This window comes from Pagrus pagrus (assembly GCF_965226575.1).
Source record: "Pagrus pagrus genome assembly, chromosome: 12".
Lineage (NCBI taxonomy): Eukaryota > Metazoa > Chordata > Actinopteri > Spariformes > Sparidae > Pagrus > Pagrus pagrus.
This window is the reverse complement of record NC_140196.1, coordinates 6222480-6245450: the sequence shown is the minus strand read 5'-3', so window position 1 is coordinate 6245450 and position 22971 is coordinate 6222480. Positions and strand designations below refer to the sequence as shown.

Genomic DNA, 22971 nt, shown 5'->3' with positions numbered 1-22971 from the left:
AAGAATAAATCATAAGGTGACAAGCCTCTGCAATTCAAAATAAATGAGGAAACAGAGATAGGACTGTACATCAGCGAGCCAGACAGCGTTTTCAAGTCATGTGAGGACGTTCACGATTATCTCGATAATGAAAATCACCACGATCAACTTATTCTGAGTGATCTTTTTAAAATCCTTCATCGCCCCGAGCCTGCTTGCGTCTCCTCTTCTGAATAAACAGTCTACAACATTTTGGAAAATGTGCTCAGAATCATCTAATCCCATGAGAGGTGACATTTGTGGCCTATTATTAGATTTCCAGCTCCACTCTGGCTCTGGCCTCAGAAGAGATGAGAACATTGTGATTGTGTCTCTTAAAGCTCTGACAAGTGAATCAGTCCATTACAACAGGCTTGTTGGAGAGAGTTGGGTTTATCTCTCTTCTTATTCACCCTTTTTTCAAACGAATCATGTTATATAACACCAGGTTAAGTCACCTGTTCTTTTGGGTACTCTTTTTTACAGTGTAACTCAGTGTGAGGCGTCTCCAAAAGCCCTCTCATGCCACCCCGGAGTCAGGCGGCTGATTGACAGGACTTGGCTGCCTGTGGACCCTCCTTCCCAGCGTCTCCTCCTCCTCTCTCTCCCTCTCTCCTCTCCCTCTCTCTCTCTCTCTCCTCAATCGCAGGGCTGCGCTCACCGACTCGACACCGCCAGCCAACAGGGATGCAGCGAGGGCGCAGCGCAGCCTGAAAAATGGCACCACCACCACCACGCGTCCTGTGGATCTATCCATCCCTTCCCCTCCTCTCCTCCCTGCCGCTGCTGCTTCTCCTTCTTTTTCACGCGTTGTCGCCGTGCCGAGCCTTACGGAATTACCCCGAGAATGAAGGTGAGGTTGTTGACCTGGTGGTGGTTTGTTGTGTGACTTGGCTGGCTGTGCGCTGGACGGATGTGTTGGCGGATAGATGGATGTATGGATGGAGGGGAGATGAGGGGGAGCCCCGTGCCGCGGCTCGCTCTCGCCGGGGACGGAGCGCAGGAGAGCGGCGGAGACTCCCGTTAAGTGCTCGGCTCCGTTATGAATGATGCATAAAGAAAAGCGGGGAGAGGGATGGGAAAACTGTTCGTCACGTTTTTTTCTTTTTTTCTTTTCCAGGCATGTTGACATTAAATTTGTATGACATGTATACACACAGGAAACCGCGACATGCTGGAGACAGAAGAGGCTGGTGCGCACATTCAACTTCTTCATTTTTCTTTGCCTAACTTGTAAAGATGATGCCGAAACAACATCGACCTATCTGTCAGAATCCCTCTCAATGTGAAATATCCTCATAATAACACACTGATGTGTGTTTTTTTCCCTTTCTTTCTTGGACTACTCCTGCCTCAGTCTGCAAATGAGCAGCAGCAATTACATTAAATTTGTCACACGCTGCTGCTGAGCCTCTCTCACTTATTGTATTAACATCGATGTTCAGCCTGAAATGAGCCAATGCATTTACTTACTAACTACTCCTGACTGCCTGCTCGGCTGAAACATGGCAGCTGGCTTGGACAGAGAAGTTAAATTCACAATAATTGGTGTTAAAAAAAGCAGCTTTGGAGGGTTTAGACATGTTGTTTTGGCTTTCGGGTCTGACTGGAGACGATACAGCTGTGTGCCTCAATTCTCATCCTGTGAATCATTTCATCCACTGCCCCCCCCAACCAAAGCTCCAGTCAGTCCTGTTCTGTAGCTCGACAAAGCTCTCCAGCCCTGTTGTGAGCTGCATGACTTGCCTCTCATTGACATTTTCTGTCCTCTCTCACTCACACACACTCACAAACTCCAGGCTCGGATGGCCAGAGATCAAACAAGTCAAACGATTCACACTCGGGCCGAGGGTTTGATGGGATCTCCCGTCCCCGTCTGACTTCACAGTATAGTCTGTACATCGCTTCGAATGTATGTCACAGCCCCGAGGAGTTCACACAGAACAAAGGCTCCTGAGGATACGGAGGGAGCGAGAGTGGAGGAGCAGGAGAAGGAGGAGGAGTGTTTTAACAGCAGGAGACAATGCATGTTAAGGGGAGACACTAACACACATGCTGAAATATTCATTGAAATGAACATGAATGATGAAACCGACTGGGAGCCAAAGGAAACTCCTGTTGATTTAGATAAACGCTCGGGGACATCTGAGAGTCCTGTGTGTGTGAGTGTTTGTAGGGATCATGTTCGACTTGAGGATTGGATCGGAGGTGACTGACAGGTCAGAAGCTTCAGCACGATTCAAATAACCTGCTATACAGTGTGTGTGTGTGTGTGACGCACTTCATCCTCTGGTTATTCCTCTGTCCTGCTGTGTCAGACTATGGGCCAAATTGGCACCTTAAAGCCAGTTGCTTAACTCAGGTGTGTGTTTTGCCTGCAAACCTGTGTAACAGTCGACCTTTGCATCGTTACATAGTCAACAAAGGGGAGATTTTTAAGGTTGAATCATGGCTAAAAAGACCTTAGAAGTAAACTTTCTGTTTCTACTGAGGTCCACACTTGGTACGTGCAGAAATATAGTCCACTGTTGGCACTGTAGGGGTGTATGTCTGTGTGTGTGTGTGCGCCCCGATGGGACAGTAATCCAATGAAGCCATTTCTGTCAGCCCCTCCATGCACTACGTTTACCTTTCGGCCTGCCAGTTTTCCTGCTGTGACTGCACGCTTTAGCTGAGGGATTGCTCTTCTTTGTGCCAGTGTGAATGTGTGTGTCCGTGCGTGTGTGTGTGTGTGTGTGGACCTTGTGTTTGTCTACGAGCCTGCATATTCTCCACCCACGCATCTCAGCAGTTGTGTTATTCCAGGAAATCCTCCCTCTGAGTATGTCTAGTAGCAGAAGCGAGGCTGTCATAAAAGGAGAGATACGGCTCTCAAGGCTCAATTAAGAACACAGTCCCTTTGATAGAGCTGATAGCATTAGAAAGGGAAATAGTGTTAAGCTGTCAACAAGCTTAGTTTACTACCAGAGCTATTGATCTGCTCCAAAATTGTTGGCATTTATGAGAAATGCATTTTGCGAGGGTGGAGCGGCGGCACACGGCGCTTTTTGGGAGAATTGATAGAAACTGCTGCCAGCTGCAGACGTGGAGACGTGAGATGGAGGGGAAGCGGGTTCATTCATAAGTTGTTGTGAAGGAGATGGACGGCATCCTCTGGAGGTCTTTGTTATTGACAGTAAAAAGAGGAAGAGGTCTGGAGGAGTTTTTGGTGCACCAGCAGAGGGAGCCCAACACACTGTCTGTCTGAACCCTGAGGGCGGACTGATGTGACAGCAGGGTGGATGCTCACAGGTTGCCCATGGTTCCCTTTTCGTCCTGCTCTCCTCGTCCTCTCTTTACTCTTTTCCTACATCCCTCTAAACACAGTGATAACACATGTTTCGACTCGCTTTTTCTTTCTCCCTCCTTTTTTTTGCATCGTCCTTGGGCAAGATTCCCGGTGGGGAAAAGGAGCAGACTCTATTTTTGTGTCTTCCCTCTGACTCTAAATATACCCCCTCGATCCTAGAAAACACAGACTGGGGCCCCGTGCCTCCTTCCACTGCGAGTGTGTGTTGATTAGAGTTTTAATGGAGGTAAATTAATGATTTAACTCCAAATTCTGCCTGAAAGCCGCGCGCAAATGGAAATATAATTGAATTAATAATCAGGAGTGGGCATGGAGGGGGAGGAAAAAACAAGAAAACACGGGTAAAAAACATGACTCAGCTGCGGTTCATGTTATAGTCTTGAGGTTTACCGTAATCTGTAATTGCTGCGGCGCACTTGAAGGTTTTCATTGGATTGGCCTTAGGGTGCTTCGGGGGGTGAATTGCTGTATTGCTTTGTAAGGTTAACATGAGGGCAAGCAGTTAGTGCAGAGGCAAGCATATGTAAAGCATGCCCTCTCCCTTACACACTCGTCTTATGATTCACACAAGATCCCGCCTGTGGTATAATGCCGGGTCAAAGGTCCCCTCTGGTTTAATTGCTTTAATCCATAATGGTTGCTTGTAGTTATCGGCAGGGCCATACCTCATTAAGTGTGTGCGTGCGAGTCTGGGAGATTTGCCGTGCTCCCATGTAACAACCATGACCTTGGACTGAGGAGGATATAGATCTCGGCAGCAGAGAGAGACAGCGAGCGCGAGCACCCTCCTGTTTTTCTTTTCTACCTCCTCCACTCCGATCTAATCCCTTTCTTTCATATCTGCCCTTCTCTGTTTTCTATCAACCTCCCTCCCGGCCTCCATCTTCTCTCTCCTCGGTTGCCTTCTTCCTCTGACCTCCAGTAGCAGTGAAACAGTCGGAGCAGCAGCCGCGAGCCACTGTATGTTTTCTGTAATGAGCTCCTGTATGTGCTTAACAAAGGCCCGTACACAAGCACACGCGGGCGGACGTGCACAAGCATGCACGCACGCGCCCACGTACACACATGCCACCGTAATGTACGGCTGGGGGGCAGTTTGGTGGTCTTGGTCCAGAGAATAGTGTCATGTATTCCCGGGGCTGGCTGATAGATGGGGTTATAAATACAGCTCAGTGACAGAGAATGATTCTGCTGTGAGGGCATCACCTCATGGATCCATTCAGCATGTGTGTGTGTGTGTTAGAGAGAGAGGGCGAGAGACTGAAATGAAAATCCACAAGAGAGAATCTGTGAGACAACAGTGCTAAGAACTAAAAAGAACAAAGAAAGAGACGCAGTTCTTAAGAAACTGAATAACCCACCCGTTTCTCCGCGGTCTATTGAGCAGAGCACCCGTAGCAGCGCTCGCAGAGCCTTTGTGTTGTGTTTGATGGTTGTCAAGGGGTTGCTAAATATGGTTTTGTATTCAAATCACTTTCCTATTTTCCGAGTAGCTTACCGCTGAAAGTCTCTTTGTCAATGTTTAACAGAACAGAACAGTTCACATTATGTGAAGTCACTTTCCTGGTGGGAAAGATCGATATCGCTCTAATGAAGCTATAGCCAGCAGCTGGTTAGCTCGCCAAAAGAAATGATATTTCCAGTAATTGTTGTAATTGTCGTAATTCACTAGCAGGTTCTGTCCGAGGGTAAAATATCCACATACCAGGAGCTCACAAATGAACAGGCTATGTTGCATTTGTGCGCGAATCGAAGCCCAAAAACAACATTTTGTGGTTTTACTGGGGGTGCTGGTGGCGACTTCCTGGGTTCTTGTTTTCCCTGTGAGGTATCTATGATGTTACTTTGCCCATCCAAGAAGCACACTTCCTTTTACTCTTTGGCGTGCCGGCAGTAACTCTTTTCTGCCGTCACTGTATCACGCCAGTGAGGCGGAAGCACCTTGAGTCGCACCGAAGCCCTCCCCCGCTTGCTTTCGGTGCCCGCGTTAACCAACTGAGTGAGCACTCTGCACCCAGGTGATCTGCAGTGATCTTTGCGTCATCTTTTCTATTTATACTGCATGCCACGAGTGAAGCAGGCAAGACAGCACACTAGAAATAGTGTCACTGCTGTTAGTGATTGTGTTTTTATGTAAGCCTGAGAGGTGAAACCCCTCCCCCGCAGATCATCACACAACTTAACTTTCTTGTTGCAGAAGAAGAAATCTCCCATCCCTTCCACGCTCGACAACATGTGAAGGAGAGTACCGGCAGTTATTCTTATTCACTTCAAGCATTGCATAAAACCACAAATAACACTTATGTCAAGGTTTCCGTATGAGATAAATGAGATATGTGTTAATCAGTGAGCTTTCAAAGTGCACATGTTTATGCATATGTTTAGTTTTTTCTTTTTATGATGTGCAAATTCAAACGCCTGCATTGCCTGAGGAGTGTGCTCATCATCGCAAGTTGACACGTTTTTAACCTCACACATTATCTTAGTTCCCACCATTAATGTGAACATAATAGTGTCTTAGCCAGCCACAGTTGAACTGCAACAGTCTTTCGGGCTTGAGCGATTTCCGTTGGATGCAGAGGTCGTTTATGTCAAAGGAAGCCTCCTCTCAGTGTGTGATGTCTGATGGCTGGAGTGAGTTTTTGGTGAAAGTGGGCCCCCTCCTCGTCTGCAGACCCCCTCCCCCTCTGAACAAGCCCTTAACTGCTGGTCAAATCACTGATCACTGGGCCTTGACCACTTTCTACCCGCCAATCTAACACACACACACGCACACACACACACACACACACACACACACACACACACACACACACACACACACACACACACACACACTCTTCAGTTCTTCTTTTTTCTTTAAATCTCGCTGCCCCTACTCACCAGAGGACTGCACCACACCCGCTGTCCCGACCTTCAATTTGACTAAATTGAATGTGGTAGCATCCTCACCTCTCTCTCCCTCTCTCTATCTCTCTCGCCCTCTCTCTCTGTTTTTTTCTCTATCGTTGTTTGCTCTGTGGGCTTGGCTCGTGCCACCGCTGTTAAAGCCTGCATTAAACAGCTTTACAAACAAACAGCCGAGGATTTGGGTCAGCCGTAGATATTGTATGTTTGCTGACCGGCGCTCCAATCTCTCCTCTGCTGATGAAGGGCTGCGAAGGTATTATGAGACCAAAAACACCCGAGAACCTGGAAGCTGTGATTTAACTGTCAGAAAATATTCATGTTGCTTCTCTTTGATTCTAATTTAAAGGAAAGATTTGTAAATGCGGAAGTCAGCCTAGTGATTTAATCGGTGCGTGCTTGAAAGCGGTGAAATGCAGAACCTTCATGAGTGACACTTAAAATGATTTTTGTGGAAGTTTTATTTTGGTGACGTAAATTATGACTTTCTAATAGAAGCACAGGCAGATGTAGCGCGAGGTTGTAGCGCTGTAGAGGACGATGGCTGGCTCTGTATTCCCCCCCTGTCTAAAACACCCTCTCTGTCTCTTTAAGTTCCTGACGACCCAGTCTACTCTGATTGGTCAGCTCACACACGCCTGAGCCAGCACTGCTAACAACAACAGAGCAGCTGTGCTAAATCACTTCTAACGTGCTATAAAAAGAATAAAAGGCGGGATCACTGATGAGGCGTTTCAGGAGCAGTGTTTTCTGTGGGAGAGAGGAGCTTCTGTTGTTGTGGACTCTGGGCTTTTTAACTTTCAAGAGACTTTTACTTGCACAAGAACCTGCAGTATATAAAACACTGAAGGAGAAAAACATAACAGGTCTCCTTGAATCTCTTTGTTCTTCTGTTTGTCTCCAGACACAAGGAGAGCTTATGCTAACGACGCTCGGATATCAGCAGAAACTACGAGTTCAGTCGTGGCTTGCCAGACAAAACTGCAGCAAACAAGGCCAAGCTAACAACCGTCTCTCTGTTGGTTTGGGGCTTTTTGCTCGCATAATTCCCTCATGAATTTCAGCGCAGTACATCCACGCCCCCGCATCCTTTTAGCTTCAGTGTTTTGCTAGTTACGCCTGCTCTGCCTCTCTTGTTTACTACTCGACGGTGTCCACATCAGTGCAAATTGGGTTAAGTTTGACTTGATAGAGGCAGCAGGGCAGACAGACAATTACTGGGGTGTGTATGCATGTTACACGTGTGTGCACCGACAGTACAACCTGTCTCGGCGCTCATTTTTCTGACATGTGATTTCTGTAACCGTGAGATTCGAGGCCAATTTGCCCTCCTGTGACCAACCACTGTGTGACAGCCCCGTGTGTGTGTGAGTGTCCCATCAGGAGGAATGTCATAAGAGCCAACAGAGCTGAAAAAAGGTCAAGAACGAAACAGAAAAAGACGAACGCACGCTCTTGAGACGAAGACACTAGCCGTCCTTACCTCTCACCGCTCATTCACTCCTTTCCCTCCTCAGCAGCAGCTATTTTAATTCACTTCTTTAAATGAATGGCTGGATGCGTCACAGTTCGTGGGAGCGCAGGTGTGGAGGCGTACGTGTCTCTGGTTTGTGCTGCGAGTTGTTTCTGAATCCTCAAGGTCTCTGTTTTGTGTGCGCCTGTTTGTATGTATGTGTGCGTCATTATGGTGTGTGTGTGTGTGTGTGTGTGTGTTTGTTGCTCTTTGCCCTTGATGAGTTGTTGGCATACTGGTGGAAGAAGCTTATTAAAAAAACAAGTGTCTGGATTTGACTGGGTGTCACAGTTCAAGCCTGTAAGCATTCAACCAGCACACACAGACAAACCCGTACACGCACATGCACACACACACACACACACACTCCAGAGCCTCTTCAAGCGACAAACTAGGGCAGTGCTCCTGTCACAGTCTGTCAGAATGGCATCTTTTCTGTTCTGCTAGTGCTGCCAGTGTATATGAAACAGCAGAGTAGGCTAATGTACTCTCTGCCACAGCGGAAGGGGGAGGGAGGTCCAAAAATGCAAGCTCAACGAGGTACAGTACATCACATCCGTGAATATTTTCATAAACATTTTTAGCTCTGCACAGCGTCTGCCTTTTTTGGTTGCCAGGGTTTCTTTCTTCAAGGCTGTGGAGAGTAAGGCTTTCAATAAACCATGTGCATCCCTTTTAAAAATCACTTCACCGAGGCAGCTGCCTCGAAAAAGAGCTTCTTAACAATAGTCACATTTTTTACCCATCTGTGACTGCAGCGTGGAAGACTTCCTCTGGCTGTTATCTTGACTTATTTTTTTTTTTTTACCTGAAATTGGGTTAGTGTCTTACATTTCTGCTGGTTTATGCAGAAAACTACAACCTGACAGTTTAGACTCACAGCAGGAGCTTCTGATAAATAATGTCGATGTAGTTTCCTTTCTCTCTTGTTTTATATCCCTACAGACATTTTGCTGGTTAATCTCATTATTCCTTCTCTTTGTTTGACAGAGAAAACATGATAAAAACAAGCAGAACAGACGCTGTTGCCCTTAAATTTTTACTTGTTTTGAACAGGACACGAAGGATTTGATTAAAGCCGACCAGATCTGATAAATGTCTTTATCATTTATTACATCTCTCACACCAGCGTGTCATTTGCGCTGATGTGGGTATTTATCACTTAACGTGTGCTCTGCACAGACAATGTGTCAATTAAGTCACACCGAGTGACACTCAGTTTGTTTTCATCTCTTCTTAGCACATTTGTGGCAGCTAATGAAGTGTCCAGACTTATTCTCACAGATTAGAGATCGTGTGGAGTATACTGTATGTATCCTGATTATATGATAATTATATGGGACATAAAGTCAGCTGGCATCTCTGTACACATAATTAATGCTGAACATTATTATGCAGTTTGTGATCGTCTGTGTCTTTTCTCATGTGTCACTTTTGGGTTTCCAAGATTAACACATATGGCAGCATGATCTCATGTGCTGCTGCACAAACGACCGCCACTTTAAAGGTTATTTTGCGTGCCGTGTCACGCTTTTTTAAGCTTTTTCACATTTAATTTAACGGCGTTAGATTTAAGCTTTCTGCGTATCATTAACACTGTCCGGATTTTATGAGTATTGGCTGTGCAGGAAAGGGCAAAGTCAGGAGAGCCTCGCTGTCATAGTCAGCAGAGGAGGGAAGTAACTAAAACGCCACCTTCCCAACATCACAAGACTGCTTTTAACTGATCAGCGCATATCACGCAGGACAGATGTAACAAGACATAACAAAACTTTAACAGACCGAGAGGGAGGCTTGAATGGGGAGAGAAGGAGTGCAGTTAGCCTTGCACAGTAATGACCCGTAGAAATGTCCTTCAGAGGGATATTTATCACTTTTACACTCTGAGTACATTTCAGAGCCTGTACTTTTTTTTACTTGAGCTGAAATAGTACTCATGTATCTGTACTTCTACTTAAGTAGAGAATGTGTTTACTCGTCCCCTCTGATACTATTACCTTCATAGTTATGGTAACAAAAACAACCATGTGGCTAAAATTTTGAAACAGTAGCAGGTTGGTTGGGTTTAGGCACCAAAAGTACTTGATGAAGTTTAGGAAAACATTATAAAGTGGGTTGAAGTATGTTCATGATGTAAGCTGAACACAGTAAATTGAAGAGGGTTTGGTGTTTGACGCGGGTACTCACCCCGTCCACCTCCCTATTGGTTCTTCTTGCTCTTTCTGCAATCGAGAAAAGCGTTGTGATAATATGTGAAATAACTTCAGACACTGGCGTTTGATGAGACCAGGTTGCTTATCCATCAGAAAAAACAGGTATGGTGTTAAGCATATGCACAATTTATGTGATACTCCAAAAGCTCAATCATAACCAGCCACTCGTACATAAAAACATAGATTTACTATGGTTGAGTTGAAAAATAAAGATAAGACGACAAATTAATGTTTAAGAGCAAATTAATCAATCGAGTCGAACTTTAATCCGCTTTATTTTGCAATTTAATTGCAAATTACATATAATATCATCCTCCCCATTCAGTGATCCTCTTTTCTATCGACTCATGATTCAGACACCCATGATTCAAACCACCATTTAGCCATGCATGCTGCAGCTAATTGAATTTTATTGTGTTTCGCAGCTTTTACCTCCAGTGATCAGCTCCTGTCTATCACTCATTAGTAAAGCTATAGGCTATTGCTATATTATTCAGTCCGACCCACAGAGGCTTTTAATTCTGTGTTCGTCGGAGTGTGGAGGATCGGCATTACATTTCTCAGCAGAACAGAACGGGGGGTTTAGAAAGCAGAGCGCAATTGAACTGAATCAAAGAAGAATTAGCATTCGAATTATAATCATTTAAAGCCATTGAATTATTCATAGACACATTCAGTTTGCAGACAGCGATCACACTCAAAAAGAATAACACTTTTTCCCTCTGAAGTCATGCCAGATCCCACCTCGTCCTGCAAAAAACTGTTGAAATTAAAAATATGGCAGATCGTGGCTGTGCCAGCACATAATAGAGAATCTGCGAATCTGAAGTGTGATCACAAATGTTTGCAGTCCTCTCACACTCTCCCAAATCTGCTAACCGGTTTTTACTGCACCCAGATGTATGCTTGTGAGAATAACTGTACAGAGCACCTTATAATGAGTCCAAGAAGAAGCTTTACATCCACGGTGTGAAGGGATGAAGACATAATAGTTTTCCTTGACTCGGTGGATTAATGTATTTAATATTTCCTCCGTACAGAACTACTGTACGTCTGAATGGATTTTCTTAGAGAAAAGATGCGTACCTGTAACTGAATAATGGATAGCAAAACTCACTGGAGGTAATGTACAGTAAGACACTGTACAGATACCGAGGACAGGAGGTCAGAAAGAGAGAGAAAACCAGAGGACTGATTCGGAGCCTCTGGTGGTTTGAGGACGAGTGGAGAGGAGGACTGATGAAAAGACAGCGACTCGGTGAGATGGCAGTTTGTTCCTGGAGTTCAGAGCTCAACTCTTCTTCCACTCCTTCATCCTGCTCTCCGCCGCCCTGTTTGTAGGCCAGACAACACTCTGAGTGGTTGAGCTGCACTCGCAGGAGAGTGGAAGCGGGGGAAGGTCTGTGTGTGTGTGCAGCACTAACGCTGAGATATTGGGTGCATGTGTCGGCCTGTGTGTGTACTCGGGTACGGTTGTATAGCTGTTTTATTTATTGCATCTGGTTGTATTGGAGTGCAGGATGTTAGCGTGTGGAGAAAGCTGCCTCTACTAGAGCGTGAACTTTAATTGTGTTGTGTATTTTTTACTTTAATCAACTTTTTAGTTGTTTAGTTTTAGTTGAACTAAAGAAGAGATTTAACCATCAGATGCATTGTCTGTTTTTTGTTGTTTTTTTTGTTTTATTCGCTTCCTCTCCAAGAATTAGATGAGACGATCGATAACTCTCTCAAGTCTGTACACTGAATATGAAGTTATGACGCTTAGCTTAGCTTAGCTTAGCTTAAAGGCCTTAAACAGGAGGAAAAACACACAACCTGGCTCTTGACCAAATGTTACTATTGATTACTGCAGCAGGAAACCCTCTGCGTGTATGTGGGGACATGAAATACGGTTGTAAATCTAATTAAGATCATCTGGTCCTTTGAATAAATCTGGATTTTACATTTAAAGCCGGTGAAAAACCAAAACAGTGAAGCTTATATATGTCGTGTCAGCAGGCCACCGCATTATTCCAGCGTGATATTTTGTGTTCTGAGCTGAAAAAAATCTCGTGAACTCATTATGTAGTCGCATATTGTCCCCTATATTGAATCTGTGCGGTGGTCTTATTGAGCAGTCTTTTTCTTCGTTGCACTGGCACCATCTTAAGGTGTGTGTGTGTGTGAGTCTGTTTTGTGAGAGTGTGTAAGCATCCTGGTGTCATTGTGCGCCAGTCCGGCTGTTGGCAGCGCCGTTTGATTCTTGGCAGGTGGATCACAGCTTCTTGCAGCCCAGCTGAAGGAGTGGATGCCGGCCAGCGAGAGAGAGCGGCAGAGAGACGTAAACAAACAAGAGAGGCAGAAAGAAAAAGAGAAGAAGACGGAGAGAGAGAGAGAGAGAGAGAGAGAGAGACACCCCGGAGGGAGGAAACAGGAGTGAGAAGAAAAACAAGACAAGCGCAGGCTGAGATGAAGAGACAAAGAGATTGAAAAATGTTCTGTGTTCTCTGCTCACGGATCTATAAGCGCCGCCGTACCTGCGGTTTCAGCGTTTTTCGTTGCGTTTGTACAGAAATTTTTCTGATCAACGAATTCGCGCCCTCCGCTTCCTCCTCGAGTTTCACTCTCGGAATGTAAACCTCACAGCGTGGTGCCGAAAATCAATAAGACAGCATGTCTCTGTGTAACCGAACAACTCTCACAGTAATCAGGTCACATGTGCGCGTGTATGGATCCGTGCATTTGTGAGAAAAATTGTGTGTGTGTGTGTCCTCTAAGTGGTGTTTTCAGGCGGAGAGGCCGTGGGAAGACAAGATAACACTTAGATTTTTTTTTTCTCTGTGTTGTTACTGAATGCTCAAATTTAGGGAGGTGCACCACCGTGGGTATGACATGTCATGTTTCACAGCTGGAGATTGTGTGTGTCTGTAAATGTGTGTGTGTGTGTGTGTGTAAGAGAGAGAGAGAGTCTGGTCATTAGATCGAACATGAGCTCGGCCTGAGTGAGTGAGTGATGAGCTTGGTGTTTTTATTCCGGGCCAAAGCAGGTCTGGCCTTGGCTTAGATTTCACACACACACACAATTTAGCCAATTCCCTGGTGAAAGGGAAGAAAGAGGGAGAGAGAGAGGGGGAGTATTTAGAGATGAATGGTGAGATACATAGAGGTGTGGCTTTATTTTTGCGTAGGCCAGAAAACTGTATATTGACGATTTCTCTGCTTTCTCTTCACAAACACACACACAGATACAGTATATGCATATTGGCTGTGTCAGCAGACAGGAAGCTATAGCTAATACATAATTGATGAGTCCGTTCATTGATCAGAAGTGATAAGTGGTATTGACAGGAGGTGTGAGGAGAAGAGGAAAAAAGTGTCGATGTGTAGGTTTATGTATGTATGTGTGTGTGTGTGTTTTCCCAGCGGGCAGCAAAATGGCTTAACGATATGTAATGGCCTCAGAGCAGATCAGCTGACTGGACGGTATTTTTTAAGGCGAGATTCTACAGGATGAGCAACTCCAGACACAGAAACGTATCTCAGAGGAGCTGTTTTCACAGTTTTTGAGGTATAGCTGTGAGAGTGTAGAGGCACATTCACACTAAACAAACCGGATATAGCCTCACGTGTTAGTTAACTTTAGAGCTGCTAGGCTAGGCTAGCTGTTTACCCCTGCTTCCAGTCTTTATGCTATGTTAAGATAACCACTGTTGGACAGAAATAAAACTCTTTCTTTAAAGAATTCAGCACCTAACGTCTTCCTGAATATAAAAAGAGGCGCGCGAGTAGAAAAATGTGCGCTTATTATGTTTTATTGATCCCACTTAAAGGAGGAAAAATGGAGGACTGGACTTCTTTGTGCATTTTGAGATCAGCTCAGACAAACATACAGCGGGAGTAGTAAACGAGCCAGACCCCAGCTCGACAGGCGCTCTGTTTTTTACCCCCGAAGCACTGGGTTTGTGTTACCGTCACGCAGAGTGCCACACGAATGTTTGCCACCTAGAAAGTCACAAAAAGCCTCTGTGTTGTATATAAAGCATTGCCACAGAAATAGCAAACCCCAGCACTTAACAGGACATATATCCCCGGCACAGATAGTAGGTCCATCACTTATTATCGCTAATCACTTATTTTTGCACTTTATTTATCTATTTATGCACAAAATTTTCACTAAAAGCATTTTAAAGCTTCATGTCAGCGACGTGACCAAACTCAACCCAAAACCTGGACATCATGTGTGAGGCCTGTGTGTTATCCAGACAGAATAACAGGACATCGTTTCACACTTTCACTGAGTTTCACTGGGAAGTTTTCAGAACCAAAATTTTTCTTCCCTTTCATTGTGCTGGTTGAAAAGCTGGAAGCAGATATCTTTTAAACCCGGACGAATGAAATCAAAACCATCTGCCTAGAGCCTGGATCCCAATGCTTTTAAGTGATAAAATATATTTTTTCTTTGTAATTTATTGAACCGACTCTACAATTTATCAAGGTCGCACTCACTCGTACTCTTTGTGAAACACATGAAAACAGATGAAAAGATACCAAAGTACACAGCGAGTATCAGAATGTGCTAAATCCCAACAAGCTTGTTGATCCATAGCTTTTATCTCTGAGCGGAAACATGAGTTTGTGTGTGTGTGTGTGTGTGCCGCTCCTGAAATCACATATTATTATGCTATTATGTCCTATTTCTGTCCGCCACTCAGATGCCCATGCGCTGAGGAGAGCAGTCTAAACGGTCTTTAGTCTCTGTGAACCTGCAGGCTGCCTCTGACCTTTAGCTGCTCGCCACCTCTCCTCCGCCGCTCCCGTCTCGTCCCTCTCATTTAATCTACTTCGCTCTCTCTCTCTCTCTCTCTCTCTCTCTGCTTCATTATGCCGTGCGCACTATTTTTTTCTCTGTAGCTGTTTTCTCATGCGTACGCACGCAGATATGTGTGTGCTGTTACGCGCGCACACGCACACGTGCGCTCACTAATACAGCATGACATGCCTCCCCGCTGTCACGGTGCGCTGAGCTGAGGAGAACGGCCGGGATTCGGTGCGGGCTGATGAACAGCATGAGTGCGAGGGGAAAGAGAAAGAGAGGGAAAGATAGGAAAAGTAGAGGTTGGACCGATATTGCGGTCCCTTTGTAACACCTACAGGCGGTATAAATACACAGAGGGGCTTGTAAACAGGCACTTTTAAATTGAGTGATTACTCTCATTTGCATTCTGGAGGGCGAACTCTTGTTTTCTTTTTGCTTCAGCTTTTCCAGGTCACTGCTTATAAAAATTGGAGGGAATGAGAAAGTGCGCAGCCCTTAAAGTGTTGCAGTCGGTTTAAATTGCATCGGGTCAACGACTCGCGCGTCTGATCTTGGATCTGTGGATTGAACGTATAGGTTCAAAGATTGCCCGATAGAAGCGAGGATGAACCTGAGAGCGCCACAATGTGTGTGAGAAGAAAGAGAAGCAGCAGCGCCCGCAGATGGATACTGATTAAATATTGATGGTCAGCGGTGTTGAAGGCTTGATTAGGACCTGACTGAGCCAAGCACACACACACACACATGCACACACGTTAACAAGTGACACACACACACACACACACACACACACACAGGTGGAGAATGCTGCTCCAGAGTCTGTGCAGGTTTTCATTATGCCACCCGCTGGTCAAGCTGCCACCTTCTGCTCTTCACTTTTTCATTCTCACCTTTCTGCATCCGCCCTCCACTTCCTGCCGCCACACAGAGATCACACACACCAAACAACACGTGCAACTCAAAGTCAAACGCACACTCATCCTGCAGTTGCACTACATTTTGTGTGTGTGTGTGTGAAGTGCAGGTGACGCTCGAGTTGTGTCCTGTTCCAACAATGTTTAAACCCGAAGAAATCTGTATTTCTATTCAAGGTAGCTATAGCTTCTGGGAGAAAAAGAGAGGAGGAAAGGAGGTCGGCGAACATGATTAAACATACAGTGAGTCACAGCGATGGATTTTCATTGGAAGCGGTGGTTGTTCCACGGTGAAGACAACTACTCCCATTATCCCACGCAACTTTGTGGGAAGCAAAGTCATCAAAGTACGTCTTTTGTTACCTCCGCCAAGGAGGTTAAGGTTTTCACCCTTCCTCGTGTGTGAGTGGGTTGGTTGGTTGGTTGGTTGGTTGGTTTGTCAGCAGGATTACACAAGAACTCCTGAACAGATTTTCCCACAGCTCTGATGGAGGGTGGGTCTCAGCCCTGAATAGACCCGTTAACTTTTTTCGACATTCTTGTTAATTCCTCAGGGAATAATGTATGGATCTTGATGAAAAAAATCATCGTGTGGTTTTGAGTGCATACAATCTGATGTGGATCCGATAAAATATCACGGTCTAGCAGCTTTATTATGTTTTATTTGTTATTGGATTGGGCTTGATTGAGTTTAAGGGGATTATTGGGCCTTGGCGGAGGTATGCGCACTACTGAATGCCGTCATCCAGCCTTGGATTTAGTTTTTGTTTTATGTGCCCATTGTTACAGATATCCATCTCCATAATAATGCTGCGGAGAAGATTTGGGACCATTTTCATACACTTTATGTAGAAGAGCTTCACGTGCTACAGCGAGCGGTTGATAGAAACTCTTGCTGCTGTATCCTGATGCTGTTTCACGGACTTTGTGTCCCCTTGAACCACAACAGCTGCAGCACAACCACAGTAATTGTAAATTGAAATTATAGGTTTACCACTGCTGCTGCAGTCCGACACAACAAAAGATGCCCTTGTGTGAGTATATAGGTTTTTATATAGGAGGTGCTGGGTACAATATGGTGTTATTTGATGCTTTGAGGGAAGCAATATCTCCTCACCGTGTATGAAAACAGCAGTAACGGCTCTTCTTTCATTACGTGTGTGCTGACATGTTTGTTCTCTCCTCTGTGTTCTTGCAGTGACGTTGCTGGACTCCATGTCAGCCTTGGCCGACCTGGGCTGGGAGGCTTACCCAAGCGAGGGGGTGAGTATATACAGCGCAACACACACAAACAAAAATCATCCTCTCTTCATGCTGGAGGTGGCACCGGTCGAAAAAATCTGATCACAACTAGCGGGTTGTGTTGTTTTGTTTTTGAGGGACCGAGCAGGGACTCAGAGCTAGCAGCAGCAGCAGCAGCAGCACTGGAGTGTGTGTTTTAGACAGAGAGCACTGGGTTCTCGAGCGCTCCTTGCTAAATCGGGAGTCTGCAGGGGGAATTTACAAATTATTTCCGCTGCGCTGCAAACTCTGTGGCACTGGAGCCTCCATTTATTCTGGGTTGCGATTTTTGGGATGGAGCAAAGGGACGGGTCGGAGGGCTAAATATTCTTACGTAAGAGGAGGGATGTTGTGTACCTGTTGTTGTTATTTCCATATGTGTATGTGTGTGTGTGTGTGTGTGGAGGGGGTGGGGTTGCGTAACTACCCTTTTGCAGGTAGAGGGACCAGGGGAGTCTGGAGTGCAGCCACCATGCATTAGAAAGTGACAAGAGAGATGTGAGAGGAGAGGAAGAGGGTGAGAGCGGAGAGAGCAGGAACGACAAAGTGCATTCAATAAAGAAATAAGAGTGGGTTCTGTATGTCACTGCAGCGCGGGAGCTGCTGAATGGCACTGAATTAATTCTATTTCCCCTTGAGTCACACTTCCTCTCCGCCATTCAGCGTCGGTGTGTTAAATTGCAGGATGCCACACGCGGTTTCATGGTTGTGCGCGGCGGAGAGAGGCATCTGAAGTGAGCAGAGTTAAGCAAGGTTGTTTTCTCAGGCAAGCAAGGGTATCAAGTTCATTTCACTGAAACGCTCCGGTTGTGTGGCCGTGTCGCGGATGTCTGCGCGCGTCTTTTTCAACGAGGCCCTTGTAGAAGAAAGGAGTGTCTTCTTAAAGGTTCAATATCATTTCGAAAAAGTACACGTCCATTGAAAATATGGCTCCGTTTTGAGCAGCTTAGTCATGCCGCGAAAGCTCATGTGTCGTTAGTTTAGACTCAAAGAAATGTGTTGGCAGGAAAGTCAAATATATGTAATAAACTCAGCCCTGTATATCTTTATACATGAGCTGTCAACACAGTGGCGATCTGGCATCTCCTCCCTGCATGTGTACAGAAATAAAGGGAACACTGGCTCTGTGAGCGTCTACACAACTTCCCCCGTCCAATAAATACCACACACAAACAGATACCACAGCATCAACTGAGACACCGTTCAAAGCGTCGTCTCCGAGTTTCTCGACTTTGGGGTCAGCCACAAGATTTATCAGCTGCTCCATCTCACCGAGGAAATGATTCAGTTGGTTAAAGCTGGTTGTTTGAAGGCGATGGCATCTTCCTCTCAGAGAAAAGTCATGATCCTCCTTCTCATTCTCGCTTCTCAGCCGAGCGAGTGTCAGCTAAAAAACGTTAAACTGTACGAGATATATAGCTGCTTCTGCTCCTCAAAACAGGCTCACAGTTTTCTTCAGTCGGCTGTGACTTGGCCATAAAATAAACATCTTGTTTTATCTTGAAGAGCTGTAAGGCAATCAGATATCCAGCGAAACAAAGCAGCTGAAGCGACAGCATCTGTATCAGGTCTCAGAATAAGTTGAAGGATTAAAATAGGCTGTGCTTCATTTATATCTGCTGGATGTGGACAGTGTATGTCATCATCTGCACTCACTCCTGCCAGCTGATGGGTCTGACACACGCTGCACCCGCCGAGCTAAATGGATTTTTATTCCATATTTACATGGGCATAAATAGTGCTGCATCAAGCTGGGAACATTTCCCCTGGGTCCTTACACAGAGGATAATGGCATGCTTTTATTGTGAAGCCCTTATAGGAATTGCAGTCTATTTGCTGCTGAGTCAGTGGCGCAAAAACAGGTCTATACAACAAATAAGGGATATATTTGGCACCGTTTGGTCAGTCGATAAAGTTTAAGTAATACAGGGAGAAATGAGCAGAAACAGTGAGCTGTGGCTCTGTCCTGAAGATTTCCACAGAACCTCCCGGCTCAGCTCGGCTTAAGTATCTCAACCTCGATCAAAAAAGCTTTACAGGATTATTCTTCCACAGTGTACACTACCGTTCAAAGGTTTTGTTGTTTGCAGGATATCATTTCTAAACTAGTTACTGTTGCTCTTTGTTAGCGGAGCAGAGAGAGGCACTGAGATGTGGCACTCGAGAACGTGCATGAAGTCACATCCTTTGGATTGTCGCAGAAAATCCGACCCGAGTCCTTCTTAAAAAAAAATCTACAGTCCAGCAGCTTTGAACAACTTCAACAAATCGTCCACAGTTAAATGAATAACACTTCTACTTAGTCGATGTCCCCAGAGTGTCTCAGGACAGGGGGAGAATACTCTACCGTACACATTTTCCTGAAGTACACTTTGATTTTTAATTAAACAGTGTCCACAGCACGGGGCTGTGACAAGCGTGAGCTCTACGTGCTCGCAACAGCTCAACAGTCGCTCGTCCAGCTGATAATTTCACACTTTGGAGGCGAGGACTGATGTCTTCCACTCTCTCCCGCAGGCTTGAGGACTGTATGATATCTCGTGTTGTCCACCGCCCTACAGCTTCAAAAACTCACAGAAAAATTCTCACTAAAGCTTCGAAGCGCCAAAAATGGTATTCGGGACAGCAATGTGTATAAAGCTGAATGCTTCACCACTCCTGGTAACGTGTTATTAAACTCTTGTAAAGGTGCCCGTCAAATCTAATCTGGTGGCATACATCATAAATAGCAGTATAGAGACTGGTAGAGGCTGCCAATCCTGTTGGCATCAGCATTATTTGTTTAATATGATTATACATATGTCTCCAAAGGCATATGAAGAACTGAGAAGAGGAGCGATAGGAGAGTGACAGAGTGAGAGGAGAAAGGTGCCAGGGCTGTGAGAAGCTCTTGTGTTTCATATCAGGGGGATTATCTAGTTGACCTTTGAGCTTTAAACCTGAGGATTGGTCTCAGCGAGAGGCAATTCCCACCAATCTGAGACCGTGTCTACCTGAATTAGTCCCAAAACCCACACTTGACCCCCACGGGTCAAAATTAATCCAAGCCGTGCAGGGCCGGATGTGCCTGAGACTGCGCGGAGCGACCCACTTCTGTCACCAAGCGGGGGTGTTCCTCGTGAGGGACACAAAACAGATACGTCTTAATGATGTTTAAAAATGGGAGGCCCCCACAGCATCTCGACTCCCCCGGAGGCTCCTCAGCCCTCATTGCCCTCCTCCTCCTCCTCCTCCTCCTCTTTCTTCATCTTCCATCTCTGTTTCTCCCTCCCCTCACCGAGCCGGAGCTTGTTCCAGAGTTTGGAGGCCAATTACGTCCTCGTAGGTGTACCCATCAGATGATTGCAGAAGGAGGGATATTATGTTAAGCTGGTGAACGGTTGAATTTAAACCCTGATCCGACGTCTCTGCTTCACTTCAAAGCAATCAAGCGGGCTCCGTGCTGATTGGCCGAGGTGATTGAGGGTTCAGGGAGGGGGGGGGGGTCTCATTCTGAATGATAATTAGTGTTCAGACTGAACCAACACAGGCAACAGTTTTCACTTTGTGTGTGTGTGTGTGTGTGTGTGTGTGTGTAAGTGAGCCAGCCTATCCAAACATTTCCCCAGTTGTGTTTTTTGGTAGATTTTTCGCTCTCTCGAGCGGCCGGTGTATCATTAACAAGCACAAAGGCCAGCAGGTTGTTTTCGTGTTCGTGAGCACACCTGTACTTTACGCCAGGCAAAAGTGACAATGAGCAGACTCGCCGACTGGGGAAATAAGACTGCTCACCAGGAAGTGGCAGTAATCCAGCCACTCCAAACTCTGCCTACAAAGAAATAAACAAAGACATCATAAAGCCCTCTTTATCCCTCAATGACTATTCCCATAAACGCTTTAATCACCACTCCCTGGGGACTCAGCTTTGTGTGTTTGTGTGTGTGTGTGTGTGTTTGTGTGGGTGTGTGCGACCGTCCTGTGATGTCCGACTGGTCTCAGCTCCGCACAGATGGGTCTATTTAGCTGCCAGGCGCGCCTGTAATTTACCAACATTCATTCCTCGCTCCCTTCTCTCTCTTCCTTCCTCCGTCTTGTGTTTTGCTCTTTTAATTGAATCGAGTGCGGTTGAACGCAATGACTCTCGGCTGTTGTGCCCGCACAATGTCGAGCTCGACTCCTGCGACACGTCCTTTATGTGTAAAACTCTGAACTCCCCCATCAGGGTCGTTCGCGTCAGCCGTTTGCAAAAGCGTACACAATCGTCTGCCTCGTCCTTTTGTTTCTTCCTCCTCCCGTGTCTTCTGCTTCCCGCTGTCTCTGTTTCTGTAGCTGAAGGACCGCTGGGTCACGATCAAGAGCCGGTTTTGTTCGAGCTCCAGTTCATACTCTGTAGACGTTTCTGTGGGGATTAAAAGCATCTGAGTGTGCGGGAGAGCTGGAGAGAATGTGCGAGTCTATGTGAGAATCCAGGTTTTTTATGTGGGTCTGTTTTAGCGCTCAGGACTCGGAGGTGAAACGCGTCAAGCTTTCCCCGGGTTGTTGGACCGTCACATCAGATTAACCTCAAGAATCCATGGTCAGACCGGACTGTCTGAAAGTTTCTCTTTGCCTTTTATTTGTGCTGCTTTCTTTGATTTTCACCAGCCCGTCTCCTCTCTCTTCCTAAGCCTAGACCCTAACCTCTCATTCATCCACCCCTCGACTTTAATTTGAATTCCAGGGCACGTTGGGGATGACGGGTAGTTACTCCTGTGGGTCAGGTGTGTGTTTGTGTGTGTGTGTATACAGCCTGTGTGACCGCTGTAAGGTGATACGTGCTCATCACTCTGGAGCTTACAGCTTCAGTCTTAGGATGATGACAGGAGCTCAGAACAAAGATGGTGGTCCTCTGATTCCTCACCACAAACTAGGACTCATCCAGTCTGTGTGTGTGTGTGTATGTGTGTGTGTGTGTGTGTGTCATTGCATATGTGTGTCTAAGAAAATCCAGTTAGCTTCCCAGTGAGTGGATCAAATATCTTGAGACACTGAAACCGCATTGGTTTATTTTCCTTCTCTTTAAGAAATAGAAATGTTCTTTCTCTTTGTGTGTGTGATGCTATACATGTGTGTGCCTGTCTGTGTGTGTGTGTGTGTGTGTGTGTGTGTGTGTGTGTTCAGATAGAAATGTTTTCCTGCTCATGCGAGAAGTGTTCTCAATTACTGCCTTAGTCAGAAGTGGAAACAGATGGTAGCAGATGACGGGAGACAAAGTAGCTCTGTCCTACCTACTCCTTCTCTCTCCCTCTCTCATGAACACACACTCCTACCTCTTGAGCGCTAAATCACGCATTCACTTCATAAAAAAAACACGCACACACACTGTGCACACGTGCGGCATAGACAAAGACAGCCCTTCAGTCATCTTGACACAGATCATCACTCATTTTCACCCAGACATGAAAACAGAACATGCAGGCTTAGCGTTGGGTTTGCACGAAAACCGCAGCTCATTGAACTTGGGCCCAGTTTCCCCTTCAGCGATCTTTGGACTGAGATCTCCTTTGTCCATTGAGTGGCGATGAAATAAGACGATCTCACAGCTGAGTGGTGCTGTTGTCGAGCCGGCGCTGTGCTGCTGAACGTCACATCGCCCCGGTTGCACGTTTGCTTAGTCCTTGATTTTAAATGTATGTGTTCGTTGAAAGGGTTTCCTCTACAACGTTAACACTCCTCAGCTGCCGTCACCTCCCCTGGTTTGCACTCTCCTTGTTACTTCCCCTTTATACTCGTTTCTTCACCTCTTTTTATCACATTTTTTCACATCCCTCCCAGCATTTTCCCATTTTCTTTCTTCTTTCCTTCCACATCTTCTAACATCGTTCATTCACTCTCTCCTCTTTGATAGATACCTTTTTACTTCCCGTCATTTCTTCTTCTTAAATTCAGAAATTGCAGCAAAACAAACAGCTGTCTTGGTTATCTAGTTCCTCGTGAAGGCCACGAGGCCGAAACGTCAGCAT

At 45.7% G+C, this 22971-nt stretch overlaps 1 protein-coding gene across 2 annotated transcripts in view; it reads left to right on the top strand.

The window, feature by feature from the left end:
* The first annotated feature begins 672 nt into the window (after window positions 1-672).
* The window catches only part of LOC311265910 (ephrin type-A receptor 3-like), a 92290-nt gene continuing 69991 nt past the window's right edge, over window positions 673-22971 (top strand). For both annotated transcript variants that reach the window (XM_084368028.1, XM_084368027.1), the window contains exons 1-2: window positions 673-871; window positions 16908-16972. In XM_084368028.1, the coding sequence (XP_084224154.1) occupies window positions 736-871; window positions 16908-16972 (201 nt within the window). In that variant the 5' untranslated portion in view covers window positions 673-735. The remainder of the gene's footprint in view (window positions 872-16907; window positions 16973-22971) is intronic.